Raw genomic sequence first — 25,696 nt, 5'->3', positions numbered from 1 at the left:
CACCTGAGTGGCTCAGTGGGTTAAAGCCTCTGTTTTCGGCTCCGGTCATGGTCCCAGGGTCCTGAGATCGAGCCCCACATCAGGCTCTCTGCTCAGCAGGGAGCCTGCTTCCCTTCCTCTCTCTCTGCCTGCCTCTGCCTACTTGTGATCTCTCTGTCAAATAAATAAAATCTTTTAAAAAAAAAAGAAAGAAAGAAAGAAAGAAAGAAATGACAGATGATAATAATTACAAAAAACATGGTTTCAAATTTGCATGCCAGTTTCCAGGTATGCAATATATATTATCCAGTGCTGGGAAAAGGGCAAGAAAGCAAGAGAGCTGAAGCAGAGCCATCAAAGTTTTCTGTATGGCAATATCAGAAAATCTAATTTATTCCATGCCAAAATACATCTTTAGCTACTTCAATATTTTAGCTTTAAATTTAAGAACTTAAATTTAGATTTCCAATGCAAAATTAATTAAGAATATGTCACTTACCAGCTTAAACATACCAAAGCTTAGTAAACTAGTAGTAACACAAAACACTGTATCAGTCAAACAAAATTAAAGCCAGAGAAAATTCTATCCAGGACTATACATACACAAAATTTACTAAAGCTAATCTATAAGTCTTCCCTTCCATTAAAATGCATACTCTTGGGGCGCCTGGGTGGCTCAGTGGGTTAAAGCCTCTGCCTTCAGCTTGGGTCATGATCCCAGGGTCCTGGGATCGAGCCTCTCTGTTCAGTGGCGAGCCTGCTTCCCTTCCTCTCTCTCTCTGCCTGCCTCTCTGCCTGCTTGAGATCTCTGTCAAATAAATAAATGAAATCTTTAAAAAAAAGTGCATACTCTAATTTATAAATGTAATAAAATTACTCTATCACTCAATAAAGTACAGACTAATAGCTTTGTGACTTTATATGATTTCACAGTCAAGTTCCACGCTAAAGTAAGATGGTCAGTCCAAAAGGCAAGGAATGAAAATACTTAAACAATATGTTTTCATGTCTTCTGAGGATTAGAGAAATATGATTAAAAAGAGCCAGCCAACCAATGAGAATGACTCAAAAAAGCTAAGTCTTTGTTCTGAGTCTTCCCAACAGTTTCCTTTATGATAACGTTGATGCTAAAAATAACTCAAGTCTCAATTCTAGTAGCAGAACAACAGAGGCTCAGGATTTCACAATGAATAAAAGGTGTTGAGGGAGCACATACAAGAGGAACCTACTTTATTAGAAAGCCTCTCTGGAAAAGCAATGTTTAGGAGGAGACCTAAGCATAAGGAGCTACATGTTTGTGAGGGGGGAGCAGGTACCAGGGAGTAGGGAAGAGCATTCTAGGCAGAAAACAAAGTACACGAACACACTATGTAAAAATCTCTCAGCCACTCTGCTAGAGCAAGGGAAGAAATAAGCAATGGCCAGATCACAAGGAACATCATAAACCATGGCAAGGCATATGGGTTTTAGTCAAAATGAATCAGAAAGGCAATACACGGATTTAGCATTAATAGTGGGGAAAAAAATAAAGAGACTATTACAGAAATTTAAGTGAGGTTTAAGCCTGAGGTGAACTCTAAGGGAGGGACTTTAAAAGAAATTGTAGAGACAGGAGGAATAAGGAGCATGGTACCTATGAAGTACAGGCACAATGCATGAAAATAGTTTTTTTCTCCAAATCTTGCATCAAAATTCACACTTTACATCTTGACAGACATTACCAAACTGCTCTGTGGAAAACAGGTTTAGTAAATAATACCCCATCTTTGCCATCTCCTCTCACTGGATACCATGGATCTCCTTCTCCTTTGCCAGAACACTGTGGCAGAAGACTTTGCCAGAAGACTAAGTGACAAGTAGTACCTCATTGGCATTTTAATTTTTCCATCTTTTATTGTTAGTAGAGTATCCATTTTCATGTTATTGGTCAGTTACATTTCTTCTGCTGTTATCTGTTAATTCATTTCCTTTGACCTATTTTAATTTTCAAATATCCTTTTACTTACTGATTTGCAGAAGCTACATATTATGGATATTAGCCCATTACTTTCAACATGTATTTCAACTTTTTCTGAGTTTATCACTTGTCTTTTAATTTTCTTTACAATGTCTTTTGTTTCCTAAGTATAAAATATCCTTTTAATTATAACAGCAATTATATTTTTTGCATGCCATGTAAAAGTAGAAAGTGAAAGTTCTTCTTTTCCCCCACAGAATATATTTCCATTTGCAAGATATAACCTCCGAGGGGAACCTGGGTGGCTCAGTGGGTTAAAGCCTCTGACTTCAGCTTGGGTCATGATCTCAGGGTCCTGGAATCGAGCCCCACATTGGGCTCTCTGCTCAGCGGGGAGCATGCTTCCTCCTCTCTCTCTGCCTGCCTCTCTGCCTAACTTGTGATCTTTGTCTGTCAAAAAAATAATAAAATCATTTTTTAAAAAAAGATATAATCTTCTAAACTTTCCCTAGTAACTGAAAAATGTAAATATGTAAGTTATGTATTACAAAAAGGGAGCACCTAGGTTGCTCAGTTGGTTAAACATCTGCCTTTGGCTCAGGTCATGATCCCAAGGTTCTGGGATCGAGCCCCACATCAGGTTCTCTGCTCAGCAGGAAGCCTGCTTCTCCCTCGTCCACTTCCCCTGCTTGTGTTCCCTCTCTCACTGTGTTTCTGTCAAATAAATAAATAAAAGTCTTTAAAAAAAAAATAAAGTCCAAAAAATAAAAAGGAAAGATTTTTGAAAAATGCTTTTTATTTAATAAACATTCAAAAATGTTTCTCTTTTCTATATAAAAATTTTTCAAGAAAACACGGTTTTGGGCAAAAAAACAGGCAATTCAGAAAACAATATGTAAAAATACATTATGGCTGCTTTTCAAAAGACACGTAGGAAAAGGAAAAGCTCCAGACTGAGAGGAAATATTTATTATACACAAATCTTAAAAGAGCTTTATCAACCAACCTGAGAAGAACAACTCAAGTTTTCAAATGGACAAACGATATGGACAGCTCACTAAAGAAGACATACATAATGAAAGACATAAAAAGATGCTCAACATCACACTAACTATGAAAACTCAAACTAAAACCATTTACATATCACTACACACCCAAAACAACGTATTAATTTTAAAATATGGATACCACCAAGTGTACCTAAGGATGTAAATTGACTAAAACTCATAGATGGCTGCTTAGAAAGCAAAATGGTACAGGCATGTTGGGAAAGTTTGGCCATTTCTTATAAAGTTAACATATACATAGCATAGGAGCCAGCAATTCTTACTCCAAACTTACTCTATTTATCCAAGGAAAGTAAAACATATCTACAAAAAGACCTGTACAGAAATATTTATAGCAGTTTCTTTCAAATATCTAAAAACTGGAAGCAACCCAAATCTCTAACCAGTGAACAGATAAACAATCTGTACTGTATTCGTATGATGAATACTACACAGCAATGAAAAGAAAAAAACCTACCAAGAGAGGCAACAACAAAATCAGCCTGGTGTCAGGAGAAGGGACTGACTACAACATGACCAGAGGGAACTTTGGGGGATAATGAAATCTTCTTTATCTTGACTGTGGTGCTGGTAACATGAGTGTATGTATTTCTCAGAACTCCTAGAACTGCACACTTGAAAAGAATATATTTTACTGTCTATAAATTAACCCTGTGTAAATATAATTTTTGAAAGTTCATTAAGGTGCAGCCACTCTGGAAAACAGTATGGAGTTTCCTCAAAAAGTTGAAACTAGAACTACCCTACGACCCAGCAATTGCACTGCTTACTAGGTATTTACCCCAACAATACAAATGTAATAATTCAAAGGGGCACATGCACCCTAATGTTTACAGCAGCAATGGCCACAACAGCCAAACTATGGAAAAAGCCCAGATGTCCATTGACAGATGAATGGACACACAAGGGACCATTATGCAGCCATCAAAAAATGAAATCTTGCCATCTGCAATGACGTGGATGGAACGAGAGGGTATTACGTTGAGCAAAATAAGTCAATCAGAGAAAGATAATTATTATATGATCTCACTAATATGTGGAATTTAAGAAACAAGGTAGAGAGGATCATAGGGGAAGAGAGGAAAAAAATGAAACAAGACAAAACCTGAGACGGAGACAAACCACAAGAGACTCTTAATCTTAGGAAATAAACTGACAGCTGCTGGAGGGGAGGTGGGTGAGGGGATGGGGTGACTGACTGATGGACATTGGGAAGGGTATGTGTTGTAATGAGCACTGGGTATTACATAAGACTAATGAATCAAAGACCTGTACCCGTGAAACAAATAAGAGATTACATACTCAATTTTTTAAAAATACAAACATATATAGATAAGATATAAGCCAAATGAAATAAATATGACCCTTCTAAAAAATAAAAAATAAAAACTAGGGAGGAGTCACAAAGATGGCAGAGGCCATCGGGCAGTTGGCGTCAAGGTATGAAGCAAGGAGCCATGACTCTGCAGGTAGATAATGGAAGATAAACGGGAGGGGGAGCCTCTGGGATCCTGCACTGCTGGAGCTCAAAAGTTTCCTGTGCTGGGACCAGGCACAGACTCACAGACTGGTAGCAGTGGGGAAAAGACTTTAGGACAACCCCACACTGAAACCTGGAGCTGCGGGGACGCACATGCAAACTCGGGATGGCTGGTAGTTTTAGAAGCACAAAGGGCAGAGACATGCCTCTACTGGAAGGGAGGTCTGGGAGCGCTGCTGTGGGGCACATAACCCAAGACACTGCAGTTCTTAGCAGTACAGACAGAAATGGAGCTCACTGAAGAACAGTTTGCAATCAATCTGTTTTGAAACAAGAGGTTAGGATATGGTCACTTCTGCTCTGACTCTCAGAAGAAGGGCAGAAACCTGCCAGGGAACGCCGCCAAAGAACAAAAGCCGCCCCCCCCCACAAAAGTTTTCATGAGCCCACACCCTCCCACAGGGGGCAGGGCAATTCTGCCCAAACAGGGTTGCCTAGTAACACTGAGGCAGGCCCCGCCCCCAGAAGACAGGCTGGAGGAACAAGAAGCCAACAACCCTAAAGTCCCTATAAAACAGATGCATCCTGCTTGAATTGCGTTAGTCATTTGGACTCTGTCATTCCCTCAACCATCCCTCAATAGAATGACTAAGAGGAGGAACCCCCAACATAGACTATGACCTCTGCCACAGAACTAATGGATATGGATATAAGCAAGATGTCAGAAATAGACTTCAGAATAACAGTTAAGAAAACAATAGCTGGGATGGAGAAAAACATTAATGACAACATAGGTTCTCTAAGGGCAGAAATGAGAGCTGATCTGGCAGAACTTAAAAATGCTATCAGTGAGATCCAATCTAATCTAGATAGTCCAAAAGCTAGAGTAAACGAGGCAGAAGAACAAATCAGTGATCTAGAAGACAAACTGATAGAAAAGAAGGAACAAGAGGAGGCCTGGAACAAACAGAATCCATGAAAACAGAATTACAGAAATAAATCACACCATGAAACAGTCCAATGTCAGAATTATTGGGATCCCTAAGGGGCTAGAGAGAGAAAGAAGACTGGAAGATATATTCAAGCAAATTGTAGCTAAGAACTTCCCTAATTTGGGGGATGAAACAAGCATTTGTGGCTTCTTTGTGGCAGAGAGAACCTCTCCCAAGATCAAGAAGAATAGACTAACATCCCAGCATGTAATAGCAAAACTCACAAATCTTTGAACCAAGGAAACCATCTTAAGAGCAGATGGGGGTTAGAAATTCCTTACATACAGTGGGAGAAACATCAGAATAACATCTGACCTGCCCACAGAGACCTGGCAAGCCAGAAACGGCTGGTAAAACATATTCAGGGTACTAAATGAGAAGAACATGCAGCCAAGAATTCTTTATCCAGCAAGGCTGTCACTCAGAATGAATGGAGAGGTAAAGAGCTTCCAGGACTGGCAAACACTAAAAGAATATGTGACCACTAAGCCAGTCCTGCAAGAAATACTAAGAGGGGTTCTATAAAAGGAGAAAGACCCCAAGAATGATACTGAACAGACACAGAGACAATCTATAGAAACAAGGACTTGACAGGGAAGATGATGACAATAAAATCATATCTTTCAACAATCACTCTCACCGTGAATGGCCTAAATGCTCCCATAAAATGGCACAGGGTTGCAGAATGGATAAAAAGACAGACCCATCCATATGCTGTCTGCAAGAGACTCTTTTTGAACCTAAAGATATATCCATAAGGAAAGTGAAGGGACAGAGAATGCTCTTTCATGCCAATGGACCTCAAAAGAAAGCTGGGGTAGCAATTCTTGAATCAGATAAAACAGATTTTAAGCTAAAGACTATAGTTAGAGATACAGAAGGGCGCCAAATCATCTTAAAGAGTCTATCCAACAAGAAGATCTAACAATTGTAAATATCCATGCACCCATCATGACAGCAGCCAACTACATAAGCCAACTCTCAACCAAAATAAAGAGACATAATGATAATAATGTGTTAACAGTAGGCAACCTCAACACTCCACTCTCAGAGATAGATCATCTAAGCAGAAAATCAACAAAGAAACAAGAGCTTTGAACGACACACTGGATCAGATGGACCTCATATACGCAGAACATTCCACCTTAAAACAACAGAATACTCATTCTTCTCAAGCACACACAGAACTTTCTGTAGAACGGACCACATACTGGGTCACAAATCAGGACTCAACCAATACAAAAAGAATGAGATTATTCCCTGCATATTCTCAGATTACAATGCTTTGAAACTGGAACTCAATCACAAGAAAGGGTTTGGAAGGAATTCAAAGAATTCAAAGAAATTCAAAGAAAGGGTTTGGAAGCTAAAGACCATCCTGCTCAAGAATGTTTGGGTCAACCAGGAAATCAAAGAAGAACTTAAATAATTCATGGAAACCATTGAGAATGAAAACACAGTAGTCCAAAACCTATGGGATACAGCAAAGTTAGTCCAAAGGGGGAAAATACATAGCCATCCAAGCCCCATTCCAAAAAAAAAAAAAAAAAAAAAAGGAAAAATCCTGAAAACACAAACTATCTTTACACATTAAAGAACCAGAAAATCAACAACATATTAAGCCTAACCCATGCATGAGAAGGGAAACAGTTAAGATTAGAGCAGAGATCAATGAATTAGAAATCAGAAATACAATAGAACAAACACATCAATGAAACTAGAAGCTGGTTCTTTGAAAGTGTTAATAAGATTGATAAGCCACTGGCAGGACTTAGCAAAAAGAAAAGAGAAAGGACCCAAATTAATAAAATTATGAATGAAAGGGACAGATCACAACTAACACCAAGAAAATAGAAACAATTATCAGAAATTATTATCAACAGTTATATGCCTGTAAGTTAAGCAACTCAGAAGAAATGGATGCATTCCTGGAAACCTATAAACTACCAAGAATGAAACAGGAAGAAACTGACAACCTGAGTAGACCAATAACCAGTAACCAGATTGAAGCAATGATCAAAAATGAATTTTTGATCCCAAACAACAAGAGTCCAGGACCTGATGGATTCCCTAGGGAATTCTACAAACATTCAAAGAAGAAATAATACCTATTCCTCTGAAGCTGTTTCAAAAAACAGAAACATAAGGAAAACCTCCAGACTTTCTATAAGGCCAGCATTACCTTGGTCCCAAAACCAGGCAAAGACCTGATAAATATGGATGCCAAAATTCTCTGAAAGATCCTAGCTAACAGGATCTAACACTACATTAAAAGAATTATCTATCACAACCAGGTGGGATTTATCCCTGAGATGCAAGGGTGGTTCAATATTAGCAAATCAATCAATGTGATAGAACATATTAGTAAGAGGAGAAGAACCACATGGTCCTATCAATTGATGCAGAAAAAGCATTTGACAAAATACAGCATCCTTTCTGATTAAAACTCTTCAGAGTATAAGGATGGGGGAACATTCCTCAATTTTGTAAAATCCATTTATGAAAAACCCATAGTGAATATCATTCTCAGTGGGGAAAAGCTGAGAGCCTTTCCCTTAAGATCAGGAACACAACAAGGATGCCCACTCTCACCACTGTTGTTCAACATAGTACTAGAAGTCCTAGCAACAGCAATCAGACAAAAAAAAGAAATAAAAGGTATTCGAATTGGCAAAGAAGACGTCAAACTTTCTCTCTTCGCAAATGACATGACACTTTATGTGTCATTCTCAACGGGGAAAAGCTGAGAGGCTTTCCCTTAAGATCAGGAACATGACAAAGATGCCCACTCTCACCACTGTTGTTCAACATAGTACTAGAAACCCTAGTAAAAGCAATGAGACAACAAAATGAAATGAAAGGTATTCAGACTGGCAAAGAAGACATCAAACTCTCTCTCTTCGCAGATGACATGATACTTTATGTGGAAAATCCAAAAGTCTCCACCTCCAAATCGCTAGAACTCAGACAGCAACTCAGTAATGTAGCAGGATACAAAATCAATGTACAGAAATCAGTTGCTTTCTTATATACTAACAATGTAAGTGTAGAAAGAGAAATTAGAGAATCAATTCCATTTGTAACAGCACCAAAAACCATAAGATACCTTGGAATAAACCTATCTAAAGAGGTAAAGGATATGTACTCAAGGAAATACAAAATACTCATGAAAGAAATTGAAGACAGAAAAAGATGGAAAACATTTCATGCTCATGGATCAGAAGAATAAACATTGATAAAATGTCTACGCTGGGGGCACCTGGGTGGCTCAGAGGGTTAAGCCTCTGCCTTTGGCTCAGGTCATGATCCCAGGATCCTGGGATCAAGCCTCACATAAGGCTCTCTGCTCATGAGGGAGCTTCCTTCCCACCCCTCCCTCTCTGCCTGCCTCTCTGCCTAGTTGTGATCTCCGTTAAATAAATAAAATCTTTTTTAAAAAAAAATATCTACGCTGCCCAGAGCAATCTATACTTTCAACGCCATGCCAATCAAAATACCAACAGCATTTTCAATGTGCTAGAACAAACAATCCCAAAATTTGTATGGAACCAAAAAAGATTCCAAACCCCCAAGGAAATGTTGAAAAAGAAAAACAAAGCTGGGGGTATCACATTGCCTGCCTTAAAGCTATATTACAAAGCTGTGATCACTAAGATTAGCACAGTACTGGCAAAAAAACAGACACATAGACCAATAGAACAGAATAGAGAGTCCAGATATGGACCCTCAACTCTAAGGTCAAATAATCTTCAACAAAGCAGGAAAAAATATCCAGTGGAAAAAGACAGTCTCTTCAATAAATGGCGCTGGGAAAACTGGACAACTAAGTATAGAAGAGTAAAACTTGACCATTCTCTCACGCTATACACAAAGATAAACTCAAAATGGATGAAAGACCTCAATGTAAGACAGGAATCCATCAAAAATCCTAGAGGAGAGCACAGGCAGTAACCCTTCAACATTAGCCACAGCAACTTCTTTCAAGACACATCTCCAAAGGCAAGGGAAACAAAAGCAAAAATGAACTTTTATGAACTTTTGGGATTTCATCAAGATAAAAAACTTCTCCACAGCAAAGCAAACAGTCAACAAAACAAACAGGCAACACACTGAATGGAGAAGATATTTGAAAATGACACTACAGACAAAGGACTGATATCCAAGATCTATAAAGAACTTCTGAAACTCAACACCCCCCAAAAAAATAATCAAGTCAAAACATGGGCAGAAGATGGGAACAGACACTTCTCCAATGAAGACACAGAAATGGCTAACAGACACATGAAAAAGTGTTCATCACCATTAACCATCAGGGAAATTCAAATCCAAATCACACTGAGATATGACCTTACACTAGTTAGAATAGTAAAAATTGATAAGGCAAGAAACAATGTTGGAGAGGCTGTGGAGAAAGGGGAACCCTCGTACACAGTTGGTAGAAATGCAAATTGGCACAGCCACTTTGGAAAACAGTGTAGAGGTTGCTCAAAAAATTAAAAATAGAGCTACCCTATAGCCCAGCAATTGCACTACTGGGTATTTACCCCAAAGATACAGATATAATGAAAGAAGGGCCATATACACCCCAATGTTCATAGCAGCAATGTCCACAATAGCCAAATATGAAAAGAGCTGAGATGCCCTTTAACAGACGAATGGATAAAGAAGATGTGGTCCAGGGGTGCCTGGTGGCTCAGTGCGTTAAGTGGCTGCCTTCAGCTCAGGTCATAATCCCAGGATCCTGGGATCAAGCCCCATGTCAGGCTCCCTGCTCAGCGGACAGCCTGATTCTTCCTCTCCCTATCCCTGCCACACTGCCTACTTGTGCTCTCTCTCTCAAATAAATAAAAACCTTTAAATGGAAAAAAAAAATAAAGAAAGAAAGAAAACGGTGAAAACCCAACTTCGGCATCAACATGGATGGGACTGGATGAGAATATTCTAAGTGAAATAAGTCAAGCAGAGAAAGTCAATTATCATATGGTTTCACTTATTTATAGGACAAAAGGAATAGCTTTGGATGACATTAGGAGAAGGGAAAAATAAAGGAGAGGGAATTAGAGGGGGAGACGAACCATGAGAGACTATGGACTCCAAGAGACAAACTGAGGGTTTTAGAGGGAAGGGGGTTAGGGGGAAGGGAGAGCCTAGTGATGGGTATTAAGGAGAGCACTGCTTGCATGGAGCACTGGGTGTCATACGCAAACAATCATGGAACACTACATCAAAAACTAATGATGCACTGTATAGTGACTAACATAACATAATAAAAAATAATAATAATAAGTAAGCTGAGACACAATACAGGAGTTCCCTGATGGGACGCCTGGGTGACTCAGCTGGTTAATCAAGTGCCTTGGGCTCAGAACATATCTTTTTTGTTCTTTAACAAAAGAAAAATTAAAAAGGCAAGAAACAATGTTGGAGAGGCTGTGGGTATCATTATTCCTGGATAAAATAAGTAGAATCTACACATGGTAGCTGAAAGTCAAAAGATATAAAAGGGACAAGTAACAACAGATAACCAGTTCCAGAATACCAGTTCTTTTCCCTATAAACAACAGTGTTATTGGTTTCTTCTATACCTTTCCAGAAGTATTTTATGCATATATAAGCAAATAGTACATACTGTTTTTTCCAAGCTTTAAAGAAAAATATATATACTTTAAAAAATAAATGCTTTTAAAAATACTATACCATTCTTTAAAAAAAAGAAAACTATATACTTTTATACTGTGCTTTTTTAACTCTACATATTTTTGTGAATTGTTCCACAGTTGATCCTTTTCTCAATGCCTTAGGTAAGTATTTTTCAAATATAAGTGATAACACCTTCTTTCCAATGGGAGAGTAGCTGATGGATCATTTTGTGGTGGCAAATGATTTTTATAATATTACTTAACTGCATATAAACAGGTGACAAGGGTCTTATCCTTCACACTCTTATAAAACTATGAACTCACAATGAATTTAAAAGTAAACATTAACCACTCCACACCCACAGGAATGACTATCATGAAAAAGACAGTAACATATGATGGTGATCATCTAAAGACACTGGAACCCTTATATACTGCCAGTACAAATATAAAGCAGTATAGTCATTCTTGAAAACAGTTTGTCAGGTTACTAATATATTAAACATAAATTTACCACATGACCTAACAATTCCCAATGTAGGTAGTATCAACTTAAGAAAGACATAAGATGGAAACATATATCCTTCCCAAGACATGTACACAAATGTTCATAATAGCATTATTCATAATAGCCAAAATGCAGAAATAACCCAACTGTGTCTACCAACTGGTGAATGGACAAACAAAATATGCCATACATACACACACACATAAATACAAAAGGGAATACTATCTGATTGTAAAAAGGAACAAAACACGGATGTGTCCTACAATACAGATGACCTTCAAAAACATTATGCTAAGAGGTCAGATACAAGAGACCACATGCTGTATGACTGCATATGTAAGAAATGTCCAGAAAAACCGAACTGATAAGAAACAGACAGATTAGCAGCTGCATAAGGCTGCTAATATAATGCTAATGCTCATAATGGGAATGAGATCTGATTTTAGAGTGATGGAAATCAGACTGTGGTACTGGTTGCACAACTCTTTAACTTACTAACAATTAATGAACTGCAGACTTACAATGAATGAGTTTTATGTTATGTAGACCGTACCTCAATAAAGTGATTTTTTAAAGTAAAAACTAAAACAAAAGATCCAAAGAATTCAGATTAATTTTGAGATGTTGGCTGAAACAATATCATACAGAATGAAACAACTTCTTTGTTGCAAAACAAATTAATTATGTCCACCTACCTAAGTCCTCTAACCTACTTTTGGATCAGCTAGTTAACGAATATTTACTGTGTGCTATAGCACATGCTTATTTTATTGTGCTCCAGTGATGACATGATTTCCCCCCTAACTGTCTTTTTCAAACTATTGTGAAAAATTTATTCATACATCACTTCATGACAGAACAAATCTTCCCTTGGTGCCAGCACATTTATATATGATGCATGTATCTGCTCAAAATTAGGGATTGGCCAAAGATTATCAAAATCAAAAAACAAAATGTTTTAATTAATGAAAGAAATTCATGAGCCCCTAAAAATATGCCCATGAAGCCCAATTTGAGAAATCTTTAATGTGCAGTCTTAGAAGTTACTGAAATATGCAGAGCAGTTCTGCGACGCGCCCATTCACAAAATGGCTTTGGGAAGATGATCTCTAATGCATGATCAGAAACAACCCTGTCTTCGATTATGAATCTTTGGTGAATTTCTGAAACGGAAATTTATTTTAACATTTCTAATCATATTTAACATTTTTTTTCTTTTTTCTTTTTTTTATTTTTTATACACATATATTTTTATCCCCAGGGGTACAGGTCTGTGAATCACCAGGTTTACACACTTCACAGCACTCACCAAAGCACATACCCTCCCCAATGTCCATAATCCCACCCCCTTCTCCCAAACCCCCTCCCCCCAACAACCCTCAGTTTGTTTTGTGAGATTAAGAGTCACTTATGGTTTGTCTCCCTCCCAATCCCATCTAATCATATTTAACATTTATAAAACAATTAATAATAATAATTTTTTTTAAGATTTTATTTATTTATTTGACAGAGAGAGATCGCAAGTAGACAGAGAGGCAGGCAGAGAGAGAGAGAGTAGCAGGCTCCCTGCCGAGCAGAGAGCCCAATGCGAGACTCGATCCCAGGACCCTGAGATCATGACCTGAGCCGAAGGCAGCGGCTTAATCCACTAAGCCACCCAGGCGCCCAAGAATAATAATTTTGAAGAGAAACCTAATGAAAAATAGAATTCATCCACATGAAAAGGGTGAACATTTAAGACAAATGATAAAGTACTGAAACCTTATCATGTGATACTAAAAATCTTGAGGGCAGTCTTGATATAGAACTCCATGTTGGGCTCTGTGCTCAGTGGGGAGTCTGCTTGAGATTCTTTCCTTCCGCCCCTCCCCTGCTCTTTCTCTCCCTCCCAACTAAATAAATAAATCTTTAAAAAGAAGATACACAGACATATACACAATGGAATATTATTCAGTCATTAAAAAAATGAAATCATGTTACTTGCAATAATGTGAACGGAGGTAAAGAGTATTCTGCTACATGAAACAAAGACAAATTCTGTATGACTTCACCGATATGTGAAATCAAAACCAAAACCAACAGACCCTTAAAAACAGAAAACTCATGGTTGCCAGAAAGAAGGTGGGGAAGGGAGACAGTTATGAGAAATAGGCAAAGAAGATTAAGGGTGCCAGTTATAAAATAAATTAAATTATGGAGATGAAAAGTACAGCATTGGAAATACAGTCAATAATGCAATAACATTGAATGACAGACACACAGTGACTACATTTATCATGATGAGCACTGAGTAATGTAAAGAATTGTCAAATCACTATGTTGTGCACCTGAAACTAATATAATAGTATATGTCAACTATAGTTCAATAAGTATTTTTTAAAAATACAGGCAATCAGCAGCATTACTTAGAATAGCCAAACTACAGAAGCAGCCCAAGTGTCCAATGACAGATGTATGGATAAAGAAGATCTGGTGTATACACACACACACACACACACACACACACACACAACAGAATAGGGGCGCCTGGGTGGCTCAGTGGGTTAAAGCCTCTGCCTTCGGCTCGGGTCATGATCCCAGGGTCCTGAGATCTAGCCCCGCATCAGGCTCTCTGTTAAGCAGGGAACCTGCTTCCTCCTCTCTCTCTGCCTTGTGATCTGTCAAATAAATTTTTAAAAAATTTTTTTAATTTAAAAAAAAAACCAGAATATTATTTAGCCATAAAAAAAATGAAATCTTGCCATATGCAACAACATGGCCAAAGCTACAGTACAGGGCTAAACAAAATAAGCCAGTCAGAAAAAGACAAATACCACATGACTTCACTAATTTGTGGAATTTAGAAAACAAATTAATAAAGAAGAAAAAAAAAGTGACAAACCAAATAATAGACTCTTTTTTTTTTTAAGATTATTTATTTATTTATTTGACAGACAGAGATCACAAGTAGGCAGAGAGAGAGGAAGGGAAGCAGGCTCCCTGCAAAGCAAAGAGCCCGATGCGGGGCTCAATCCCAGGACCCTGAGATCATGACCTGAGCTGAAGACAGAGGCATAACCCACCCAGGTGCCCCCAAATAACAGACTCTTAACTACAGAGAACAAACAGATTGTTACCAGAGGTCGGGTGGGTAGGGGGCATGGGTGAAACAGGTGAAGAGTACACTTTTCTTCATGAGCACTAAGTAATATACTGAACTACTGACCACTGAGGCACTCCATTGTACCCCTGAGATGAATGTTAACACTGTAGGTTAACTACACTCTAATTAAAAAAAAAAAAAAAAAAGACACAGGCAATCCTTCCTTTGCATAGTTCTGATACGCATGAATTTCAGTTATCATAGTTTAGAAAAGTAATACCAGGCCCCGACAGCATGGCTCAGATTTCAGTTATTCCCAGGCTACACCAACTCTAAAGAATTAAAAATTCTAGGGGCACCTGGGTGGCTCAATGGTTAAGCTTCTGCCTTCGGCTCAGGACAAGATCCCAGGGTCCTGGGATCAAGCCCCGAATCAAGCCCTCTGCTCAGCAGGGAGCCTGCTTCTCCCTCTCTCTCTCTGCCTGCCTCTCTGTCTACTTGTGATCTTTCTCTGTCAAGTAAATAAATAAAATCTTTAAAAAAAAAATTCTAAAGGTGAGGTCCAGCATTTAACATTTTTTTAAGTTTGCATTTTAATTCCAATTAACATACAGTGTTAAAATAGTTTCAGGTGTACAATATAGTGATTCAAGACTTCCATGCATCACTCTGTGCTCATCACAAGTGCACTCCTTAATCTCTATCACTTATTTAATCCATGTCCCACCTACCTCCCTCTGGTAACCATCAGTTTGTCCTCCAGAGTGAAGAGACAGTCCGTTTCTTGATTTCTCTCTTTCTCTTATTTTTTTTCCCCCTTTGGCATCTAACATTTTACCATGACCTTCAAATGGTTCTGAACTATGCTAAATTATACATAATATGCTACACAACACTTGGAAAGAATATAGTAGAACATGTAGGAATATTAAAAATCTCCAAGCAATACTGTGAAGTGGAAAACAAAAATAAATTATGGAATAACAACCATCTAATGTCATTTATAAAAACAAGTATAGTGTGTACTCTTTTTTTAAGATTTTATTTATTTATTTGACCGAGAGAGAGAGAGAGAGAGAGAGAGAGACATCGAGAGAGAATACAAGCAGGGAGTGGGAAAGGGAGAGGCAGGCTTCCCGCTGAGCAGGGAGCCGGATGCGGAGCTCGATCCCAGGACCCCGGATCACAACCTGAGTGAAAGGCAGACATTCAACCAAACGAGCCACCCAGGCGCCCGTAGTACATACTCTTCTGATGGGTATGTATATTTGTCAATGGTGGCATAAAAAAAAAAAAAAAAACTTAAAGAATTCATGAAAACAGTAAGAATACCTAAGAAAGAGATTTTTAAAAGATGACCAAAGAAGAACTTTAGTTTTAACTGTAATGTTTTAATTCCTGTATGAGAACATAATATATTAATTAATTAATTAAAGTGTTTTTTAAAAGAAGAGAATAAGAGTATATAGCCATTTTTAAATGGGCAGAGGATTAGGAATTCTTAACTTGGGGCTATCTAAGTGATCCAAAGCTTCTTAATATTTTGTGAAAAATTTAACTCCATCCACATTTTTTTACGTAAAGGATACATCTGAAGGATCTGTGTGCCCATGGATTCTAACTCATGAACATACATATATAATTTTTTTGAGACTCAGTGAAGAAACAAAACAAAAGGTGACCAGCAGATTGGATTAGAGAATATGCAGTACTGATGATTTTCACTAAATGGGACAAAGAAAGACTTTAGAACCTCAAGATTCGCAAATCTAATATTGATGTTGGCTGGGCAAAAGTCCGAAACAAATTATTAAACATACTTCAAAATACAAAAATGGAAGATGCATCAAAAAGAAGTTGAATAACAACAGAAGAAAAGCATTTTGAAAAATCTCGTTTTTCTACAGGTAGATCAAGAAAACATTTTACCTCAAAGTATGTTTAGGTATCCCAGGGAAGTGAGAAGAAGGTCAAAAATATTAAAATATTCATCAGAGATGTCCAAATTGCAAAATACCTGATCTCATTCTCACTCCTAAACTTGGGACTTCTGCTGCCTATCCTGAATGGCTATTGGGCGGGGGGGGGATGTGGACGCCACTTTGACACCCACTTACTCACCACGGTGAATAGATGGTCTTAAAAACAGCACACCCTGCTTTTACACCTTCAAAACAGTCAACAAACTCCTTCAAGTTTTCTTTGCAGGTGATATAGTAACAATGTAGGTGAGTGAGGAAAGGTATGGAAAAATTTAGCTGAGTTAACAGGTGTCTATAGATTCTCATAGCTGTGAGCAATTTAATCTAAAGGGTTAACAGATCAATATGAAAATAAAGATGGCTTCTTTTTTTTTAAGATTTTATTATTTATTTGACAGACAGAGACCACAAATAGGCAGAGAGGCAGGCAGAGGGAGTGAGAGGGAAGCAGGCTCCCTGTTGAGCAGAGAGCCCGATGCGGGACTCAATCCTAGGACCCTGAGATCATGACCTGAGCCGAAGGCAGCAGCCTAACCCACTGAGCCACCCAGATGCCCCCGGCTTCTTTTTTTATTTTTTAAAATTTATTTGTCAGAGAGAGAGGGCACAAGCAAGGGGAGTGGCAGACAGAGGAACAAGCAGGCTCCTCGCTGAACAGGGAGACTGATGCAGGACTCGATGCAGGACTCGATCCCATGACCCTGATCTGAGGGCAGATGCTTAGCCAACTGAGCCACCCACACACCCTAATGAGAGGCTTCTAATGGCAGACCAAAGTCTGACTCTGCCATATTCAACAAGTATCAGTTGAATAACTCATTGGACATTTATTAAATCTGTAATCAGCAAAAAGCAAAATTTGATCATTAATATGATCATTAATATGTTAGAATCTAAAACTGGAACAACCAGCTAACAAAATAAAAAGAAAAGAATTGAATGCCAAAGAAAATACCTCCACTGCATATTTTTCAGTATTTAAAAATTAAATGTGAATTTAATTTAGTATTATATAATATACAGCCACACATGAACACACAAATTTAGCAAACATCATTTGTGGCACATAAGACCTAAAATACTTAACATCTGGCCCTTTTACAGAAAAATTTTGCCAACTCCTGGTCTTGACCAGTTATGTTTTTTCTCAAAAATATTTTCTATCTTTGATTTTGAGTATTAAAATCAAAGATATTAAGTAAACATTCTGTAACATTAAATTTAAATTGGAGCAGGGGTACTGGGACACTCCTGGGTGGGCAGTAGGCAATGAAGGTCTGCAGTCTCTGGCCAGTGACTAGCCTGAGCCCATGGCAGCAAGTTTCCTGTGCTGCCCAGCTGGGATCAGATCACACATGCCCAGAGCCATGTTGGCGAAAGTGGACCACCTATGGCACCAGGTCATGATCAACCAATTTATGCTGGCTGTAGGTTGCACTGCCAACCAGGTGAACAGCTCCAACAGGTGCTAGAGATTGCACTGGCAGCAAGAGATTGCCCTGAGTGGTTTTCTCCAAGAAACCACCATTCCCATCAGCTACCATCACCACCAGATGATGTGCACCCCCAGCAAAACACCTGCCATACCACCCAACTTTCCTGATGCACTGGCCATGTTCCCTAAGCTACATGCTTCTGAGATCCGTCAGAGCAGCAACATCCCCATGACAGCTGTGGTCTCCTCCTCTCCTGCAAACTTCAGTCCCTTCTGGGCCTGACCCCACCAAGCTACCAGGCCATCTGGATACCACTCCCTCCACCAACCACAGCCAACATGGCCCCTGGGAGCACAGTAGAGGGGTACCTGGCAAAAATCCATGGGTGGGATGGATGGCCACAGATGAGACTGGTTGCAGCCAGGCACTGGGCTGGAGCTGGGGGGTAGTTCATGGTCATGGGAACAAAGGAGGGCCAAGTTGAGGGGAGTTGGGTTGAGTGGGGGTTTCCTAAAGATCGCACTACATGATTTTATAAAAGAATTTGGGGGAGGTAGGGGTGAGGGGATAGTCAACTTCCTGAGCCATTTAAGGAGTTTCTCCTCAGGCAAGTTTTTTCTCTTTTTAGTATGTAACTATAATATATATGACTATATAAGTATACTAATCTATGTGAGAATGGGCTAGCTGACTGAGGTGCTGGGGTCAACAGAGAAGATCCTCCGAAAGGATCCTCCCCTCGGGCCAGCACTCCTTCCTTCACCCCTGTCCCAGGACAGGTGCTTGGAAGCCAGCTGGTGTGATCTCGTAGTCACAAGGTATCCTCTCAAAGATCATGCCTTCTGGAATCAGAAGAGGACCACCATGGATCCATTCCAAGGAGTTATACAGCAGGGGCTCCCAGAAGTACCCAGCAGCTTAAGGTGTGGAGGCCTCCTTGCCATCACAAGCTCCCTGCACCCCGACTTAGTAGCTGGCTCCTCAGGGACCTTGCAGGTCCCTGCCTCTCCTGGTATCAGCAGCTTCAAGCTAGATATGCAGGGATTGGGAAGAACTAAAGAGCAGCATGGGTCTCAAGCTTGCCTCACAGGGATCCTGATTCTCCACGGCCACCCTGCCTCTCTCACTGTGTGTCCTACCTGAGTGAATGACAGAGTGGAGAGCTTGCCTTTGGATTTAGTTCCTAAATCAATTATTTCACCAATAATCTCATCAATAATTTCTGTGTGAAATTTTAATTGAAAAACTTAAAAGAGGCTTTTCTTTTTAAGAAAATGGAGCAGGAATACAAGTTAACCATTCTGTGACTGTTTTACACACATACTTGGGTTAAACAAACACAGAAATGATGGTGGGAACCAAAGTTCTCACTGTTAGGAAGTGAAGGTTTCCAAGAAGGAGGAAGACTGGAATGAACCAATGTATACTAGCTTCGAGTCAGAGACATGGGTATGAACTCCTGTTTATCTCAACATGGATGCAAATGGATAAAGAAGTAATTTTATAGATCTAGCACACACACAAGTGTGTATACGTGCACTTAATTCCCACCTCAGCTGAGAAGCCTAGAAGGAACAATAAGCACACCAAGAACCTAGATCCTGTTTTTAGATACCACTATCCTAATAAATATGACTGACTCTAGGACTGGGGCAGGGACAATACAAGATGAGTCCGGAGCATCTAATAATACCAAAAACTAAAAAGTACTCGGAAAAAAAAAAAAAAGGAGGCATATCAAAGAAAGGATCACATGAGCCAAATTGCAAGAGCTCCCAATGACTACAGCTGAAATAGTCTTAGCAACAAAATAAATAACATTGTATTGGCTTATAACCCAAGATATAAAACAAGTATCAAGTAATCAATACAGAATTCCAAGTAATTTATGTAAACACTACCCCCACCAAGAGGTAGAGCTTAATTTTTCTACTCTTCCAAATGTGAGCAGCATTCACTGACTTACTCCCAAAGAACAGCAAATGGAAAGGGGAGGAAAAGTAACTTTATAGTGGAGAAACCTTAAAAACATGATAGCATGTACCCTGGTATGTGATAAGAAGGGCACTTCACCTCTGTGATACTCATCCCCCAAGACCCAGAATCCCAGTCTAACCAGAGAAAAACATCATAAAAAAACACATCAATAAACATTCTACAAAACACCTGACCAGGACCGCTCAAAACTGCCTGGGTCAGGAAAACAAGGAAAGACTGAGAAGTCATCATAAACCAAAGACTAAACAGACATGAACACTAAGTGTAAGGTGTATCTTGGAAGGCATATTAGTGGAGAAACAGTGAAATGCAAATACAGTTTGGAGTTTGGTTCATAGTGATGGACCAATGTGGATTTACTTGCCATAAATGTACCATGGTAAATGTAAGATATTAACAACAGAGGAAACTGAGTTAGGGGTGTGCCTGAATTCTAGATGATCTTTGCAGTTTTTCTATAAATTAAAAAAATATTCTGAAGTTAAAGTTTACTAAAATTTTGAAATGTAAATATCAATATGATCTTTTCACTTAAATACACACACACACACATGCACACCTATATTTCCTACCTCTTTCACTGAAAAGGTCAAGAAGGAATGATATCCCACTATTAATGAGCAGGTATAACATTCAGATTTGGTCTCTAAATACCATTTCCACAGTTTAAAAAAAAAAAAGAAAAAAAAGATCTCCATGGGGAAATGCTGATTCTAGGGCCTGGAAAGGAACGTACCAGGAAGCTTACATCATGTTATGCCAGAAAGTAAGTAAGCTTTCGTAAAGTCTAATGAGTACATGTCAAAACTACATAGCAATCAGGGACTCCCCTGGCCAAATCTGGGACAATTTAAACATCAAAAAGAATAATGAGTACAATTGACTGGAATGCACAAAAATTTTAAAGTCATAAATCCTGCCACTCAAAAAGGAAAAAGAAAAAAAAACACCACCCCCAATAACAGCAGCAACTCATTTATCACCATCTACCCATGAACTAAAAATGGGTAGTTAAATAACCAAATATTTATCTTGCCTTCACAGTAGAACTGTATTTTAAGGTAACCGAATAACATCAGTTAATATGGAAAAGTTCTCTTAGAAGAATGTCAACAAATAAATGTAGATGAAATAATGAAATTTAGGAAATCAAGAAAATCACAAACTTAACAACCCTCAATGAGATAACTGACTCAGGTATGAATAATCAATGGATGCTAAACTCACTAAGTGAAGCAATGAGGAGAATCTGGATATCTCCACGCTACCAAACATCTCTCTATAAAATTCTTGCCTATCTCAAGTATATAATATAAGATTAACTTTACAATGGAAGAATCAGATGTCACCAACTTAATCCAGGATCAATCTTACTTGCAAGTTACAAAGAGCAACAACTAGACAATATATGCCACTTGATGTGATACATTAGAGATTAAAATCAAGCCTTCATATCTTTAATAGGAAATACTGGAGACAAATAAGTTAAATGATACTGTAAAAAAAACAATGAGAAAATTCAGAGAAGAACCTTATGAAGCACAACCGACCTATTTAATAAAGTCATGGGAAAGAAAAGGGTTTGGAAGGAAACCTTCTCCTAGATTAAAAGATACGTAAGAGAGGTACACAATAAATGTGATATGTATTACTTGATTGGATCCATGTTTGACAAACCAGCATTAAAACACATTTTGAGAGTAAACTGGGGAAATTTAAATATGGGATGATATTGTAATGAGTACGGTGTTATACGCAAACAACAAATCATGGAACGCTACATCAAAAACGAATGATGTACTGTGTGGTGACTAACATAGCACAATAAAAAAAAAACCATAAAAAGAGAAATATTAAGAAATTCTAAATAGGGGCGCCTGGGTGGCTCAGTTGGTTAAGCAACTACCGTCATCTCAGGTCATGATGCCAGGGTCCTGGGATCAAGCCCCATATCAGGCTTCTTGGTTGGCAGGGAGCCTGCTTCTCCCTTTCCCTCTGCCTACTACTCTGCCAGCTTGTGCTTTCTCTCTCTCTCTCTCTCTCTGTGTCAAGTAACTAAACAAAATTTTTTTAAATTTTTTAAAAAAAGAAATTCTAAATAATTTTGTTAGGATAATTGGAGCTATATTTACATAGGGAAATGTCTATATTTTTGAAAGATTCATGCTGAATTATTTCAAAGTGAAAGCTATGTATGTCTTTACTTTTAAATACTTCAAAAATTATAAAAATGAAGCGAATACAAAAAATGTTTTTAACTTACATCCAGGTAAAGGGTAAAAGGCTGTTACAGTAATCCCTCTACTTTTCTCTGTGTTTGAAATTTTTTGCCATAAAAAGTGAATTACAGATGGATGCATAAATAGGTATAAAATTAAGGTGCGGTGCCTAGGCGGCTCAGTCGATTAGGCGGCTGCCTTTGGTTCAGGTCATGATTCCAGGGTGCTGGGATTGAGCCCACGTGAGGTTCCCTGCTCAGCAGAGAGCCCGATTCCTCCTCTCCCTCTGCCTGCTGCTTTGCCTACTTGTGCTCTCTCTGTCAAATAAATAAAATCTTTTAAGAAAATACATATTAAGTAAAAAATATATATATTGTCATAAAAAGTACCATCATTTATTTGGAGACTAAGGGCAAATGATGGCAAAGCTACACAGTTCTCATGATTTAAAATAGTAACATTCATATAATGTTTGCAGTACTGGAGTTTACATTAATCTTGTACAGATTGTCAAGAATTCTGTTTATTCCCATCTTCCCTTTGATAGCTCACTATTATATATAGGATGCAACAATTTAATTATGGAAGAGAAAATAAGCTTATTCCTGGGTTTTTCTGCATTTTCAGTTACAACAGCATAGCAAATGACACAGTTTAGCAATAGAACACTGGCTTGAGACTCATGAAACATGAGTCTATTCAGAGCTGATCATTAATAGAGTACGGAACAATCCTGAACAAGCGAGTTCACAGTTGTGAAAGTAGAAGGAAAACACAATCCTTAATCAAGAGACCATCACATGGTAATAAAAGATATGACCTCATATTTTAAATAAATTTTTTTAAAAAGTCATCACACTAACTCAAGATACCAAGTTACTCTTTTAAATAATGAGAGCTTTATTAAATACAGCCATCATAAATAAATAAATAAATAAATAATAAATACATAAATATAGCCATCATTGGAGATAACCTGTTTTTAAATTTTTTTTTTTCCTTTCCATTTGATCAGAGATTTGCTATGTTCACTTAGGGAATTCTCAAATCTTTACTAAAGATAGCTTAAAAGAGTTAGGACTTCGAAATTTACAAATCAGTATGATTTGTACAAAATTGACCAGAGCCATGTTTAGATAAAACTTTTAGGTCATTTTGCTAGCTAATTAGCTGCCAGAGAAATCTGAGATCTCAGATCCAATTCTTAGCCACATACAGACATTTATTATCTAAGCATTTATTAGCAAGAAAGCAAAAACAATTCATCTGACCTTTTCTGCAGGATTAAGAAAAATCCCAGCTCTCTAGTCTTTCATTTACTTCAACCACCACTTCCATGAAAGAGTCACTGAAAGCGAACTCCCAATAGCCCAGAAATAGGAACTTTAACCATATAGTTGACAGAACCCAGTTTACAGGCAGGTATTAGGTTTAGCAAAAACCATCATCCCAAGAGTTCAAGTTAAAGGCAAACTAGATTCTTCTTTTTTTTTAAGATTTTATTTATTTATTTGACATAGAGAGACAGAGAGAGAGGCAACACAAGCAGGGGGAGTGGGAGAGGGAGAAGCTGACTTCCCACTGAACACAGAGTGATCTGCAACTACATCCCAGGACCCTGGGATCATGACCTGAGCCTAAGGCAGATGCTTAACAACGCTTAACAATGGAGCCACCCAGGTGCCCCAGGCAAACTAGATTCTGTTTTGTTTTTAATTTTTTTTTAAAGATTTTATTTATTTATTTGACATACAGAGATCACAAGTAGGCAGGGGGGGGGGAAGCAGGCTCCCTGCTGAGCACAGAGCCTGATGCGGGGCTTGATCCCAGGACACTGAGATTAGGACCTGAGCCGAAAGCAGAGGCTTTAACCCACTGAGCCACCCAGGTGCCCTGGCAAACTAGATTCTTAAGCCCCCTTCATGCAAGAGTAGAAAATTGGGACTAAGTAATTTCAGCTAATTCACATATCTTGAATATGTACGTTTAGTCAGTAAGAGCTTATTTCCAACATACATTATACAAGTTAACAAGATATCAGTTTCACCAATAAAAATCTATTTTTGATATCTAATATACTAAAAGATAAGATACAGTCAGAAACAGAAATAAGAGGGTGGCTTATGGTAGCAACATGTAAAGCCCCTTCTGATATAATGCTAGCTGACCGTACCTGTACAGCGTGGCACTGACGAGCACCTGGGTTATCGGCTTCACATATGTCATACACATACACATGGCATTACACAGTATTTACTGGAGTATTAAACTAGTAAGGTAATAATCTCTAAATACATATATTTTTTACCAAACAAAAAAAAGACTGAAAACATCTTTAAAATGTAGATTAATCAAAGTGAAGGGAAGAAATTTAAGGTACATTTTTCTTTCACTCAAATAATAAAGGTAACATATGGTCATATAAATGTAGTATATTTTGGTACAGAGCATTACAGATGGAATTCGAACAATGACAGCACTCTGTCTTCAAATAGGAAGGTATTAAGTTGTGTAATACATACCATTCACAGGGCTGAAGAGATCGAAATGCCTTAAAAGAAGCATCCATTCCAGCAAAATCCCAAAATTTAACGTCATAGTCATACCCTCCAGTCACCAAACGGGCACCTGAGGGATCTAGACCCAAAGCAGAAACCTGGTTTAAAAAAAAAAAAAAAAAAAATTAACTGGAGAAAATCTAGTTATAGTCTATGGTAACCTCCATTTCCTGTCTCTAACCCTACCTCCTATATTATAGGCATTGGAAGTACAACCCACTAGCTGTTATTACTTCTACTGTTATTACTTCTCTATTATTTGACTTTGTTATTATGACTACTATCTCTTTTGAATAAAGAAAAAATATTTTAATTTAATGTAATTGCCAGCTTTGTCCCAACTTATCTACCAAACCTCATAAATAGATCAGCTTTTTCAATAAACAATTTTGAGAAAATCTTTCGAGATATTTTAATTACCAACCGAAGCCCATACGAATCTAAAATTACCAAAACGAGAAAATGCCAACAGGAATGTTAAGAAATCTATTTAATGAAGTAAGACAGAGTAGAAGTTATTTTCTTGTGTATATGGCTGAATGACTCAATATAATCACCTTAAACAATTATTTTTAAAGCTGAATTTATAAGTGACTGACTGCATTGTAATACCACTTTTTTACATTGGCTCCATAAAATATCTGCCTTCCCTGTGAATTTTCCTAGAGCCACTGCACATGTGAACACCCACTGGTAACTCACTATTCTTAAGCAGAGAGTCCCTGGATCTACTGCCCTCTCAGAAGGAAAAAAAAAAAAATACATTAGAAATAATTAATGAGACTACCATACAAATGAA

General features: G+C 38.1%; 1 protein-coding gene and 1 pseudogene across 2 annotated transcripts in view; one reads left to right on the top strand and one right to left on the bottom strand.

Annotated features, from left to right (window-relative positions):
- WDR70 (WD repeat domain 70) overlaps positions 1–25,696 on the bottom strand; it is a 293,941-nt gene that overhangs the window by 217,830 nt on the left and 50,415 nt on the right. For both annotated transcript variants that reach the window (XM_059173825.1, XM_059173827.1), the window contains one exon: positions 24,862–24,995. In XM_059173825.1, the coding sequence (XP_059029808.1) occupies positions 24,862–24,995 (134 nt within the window). The remainder of the gene's footprint in view (positions 1–24,861; positions 24,996–25,696) is intronic.
- On the top strand, positions 18,054–18,530 carry LOC131831672 (UBA-like domain-containing protein 2; annotated as a pseudogene).

The sequence above is a fragment of the Mustela lutreola genome, chromosome 5 (genome assembly GCF_030435805.1).
Source record: "Mustela lutreola isolate mMusLut2 chromosome 5, mMusLut2.pri, whole genome shotgun sequence".
Lineage (NCBI taxonomy): Eukaryota > Metazoa > Chordata > Mammalia > Carnivora > Mustelidae > Mustela > Mustela lutreola.
Note: the sequence above shows the minus strand (reverse complement) of the source record. Positions and strands in the feature narration are given on the sequence as shown.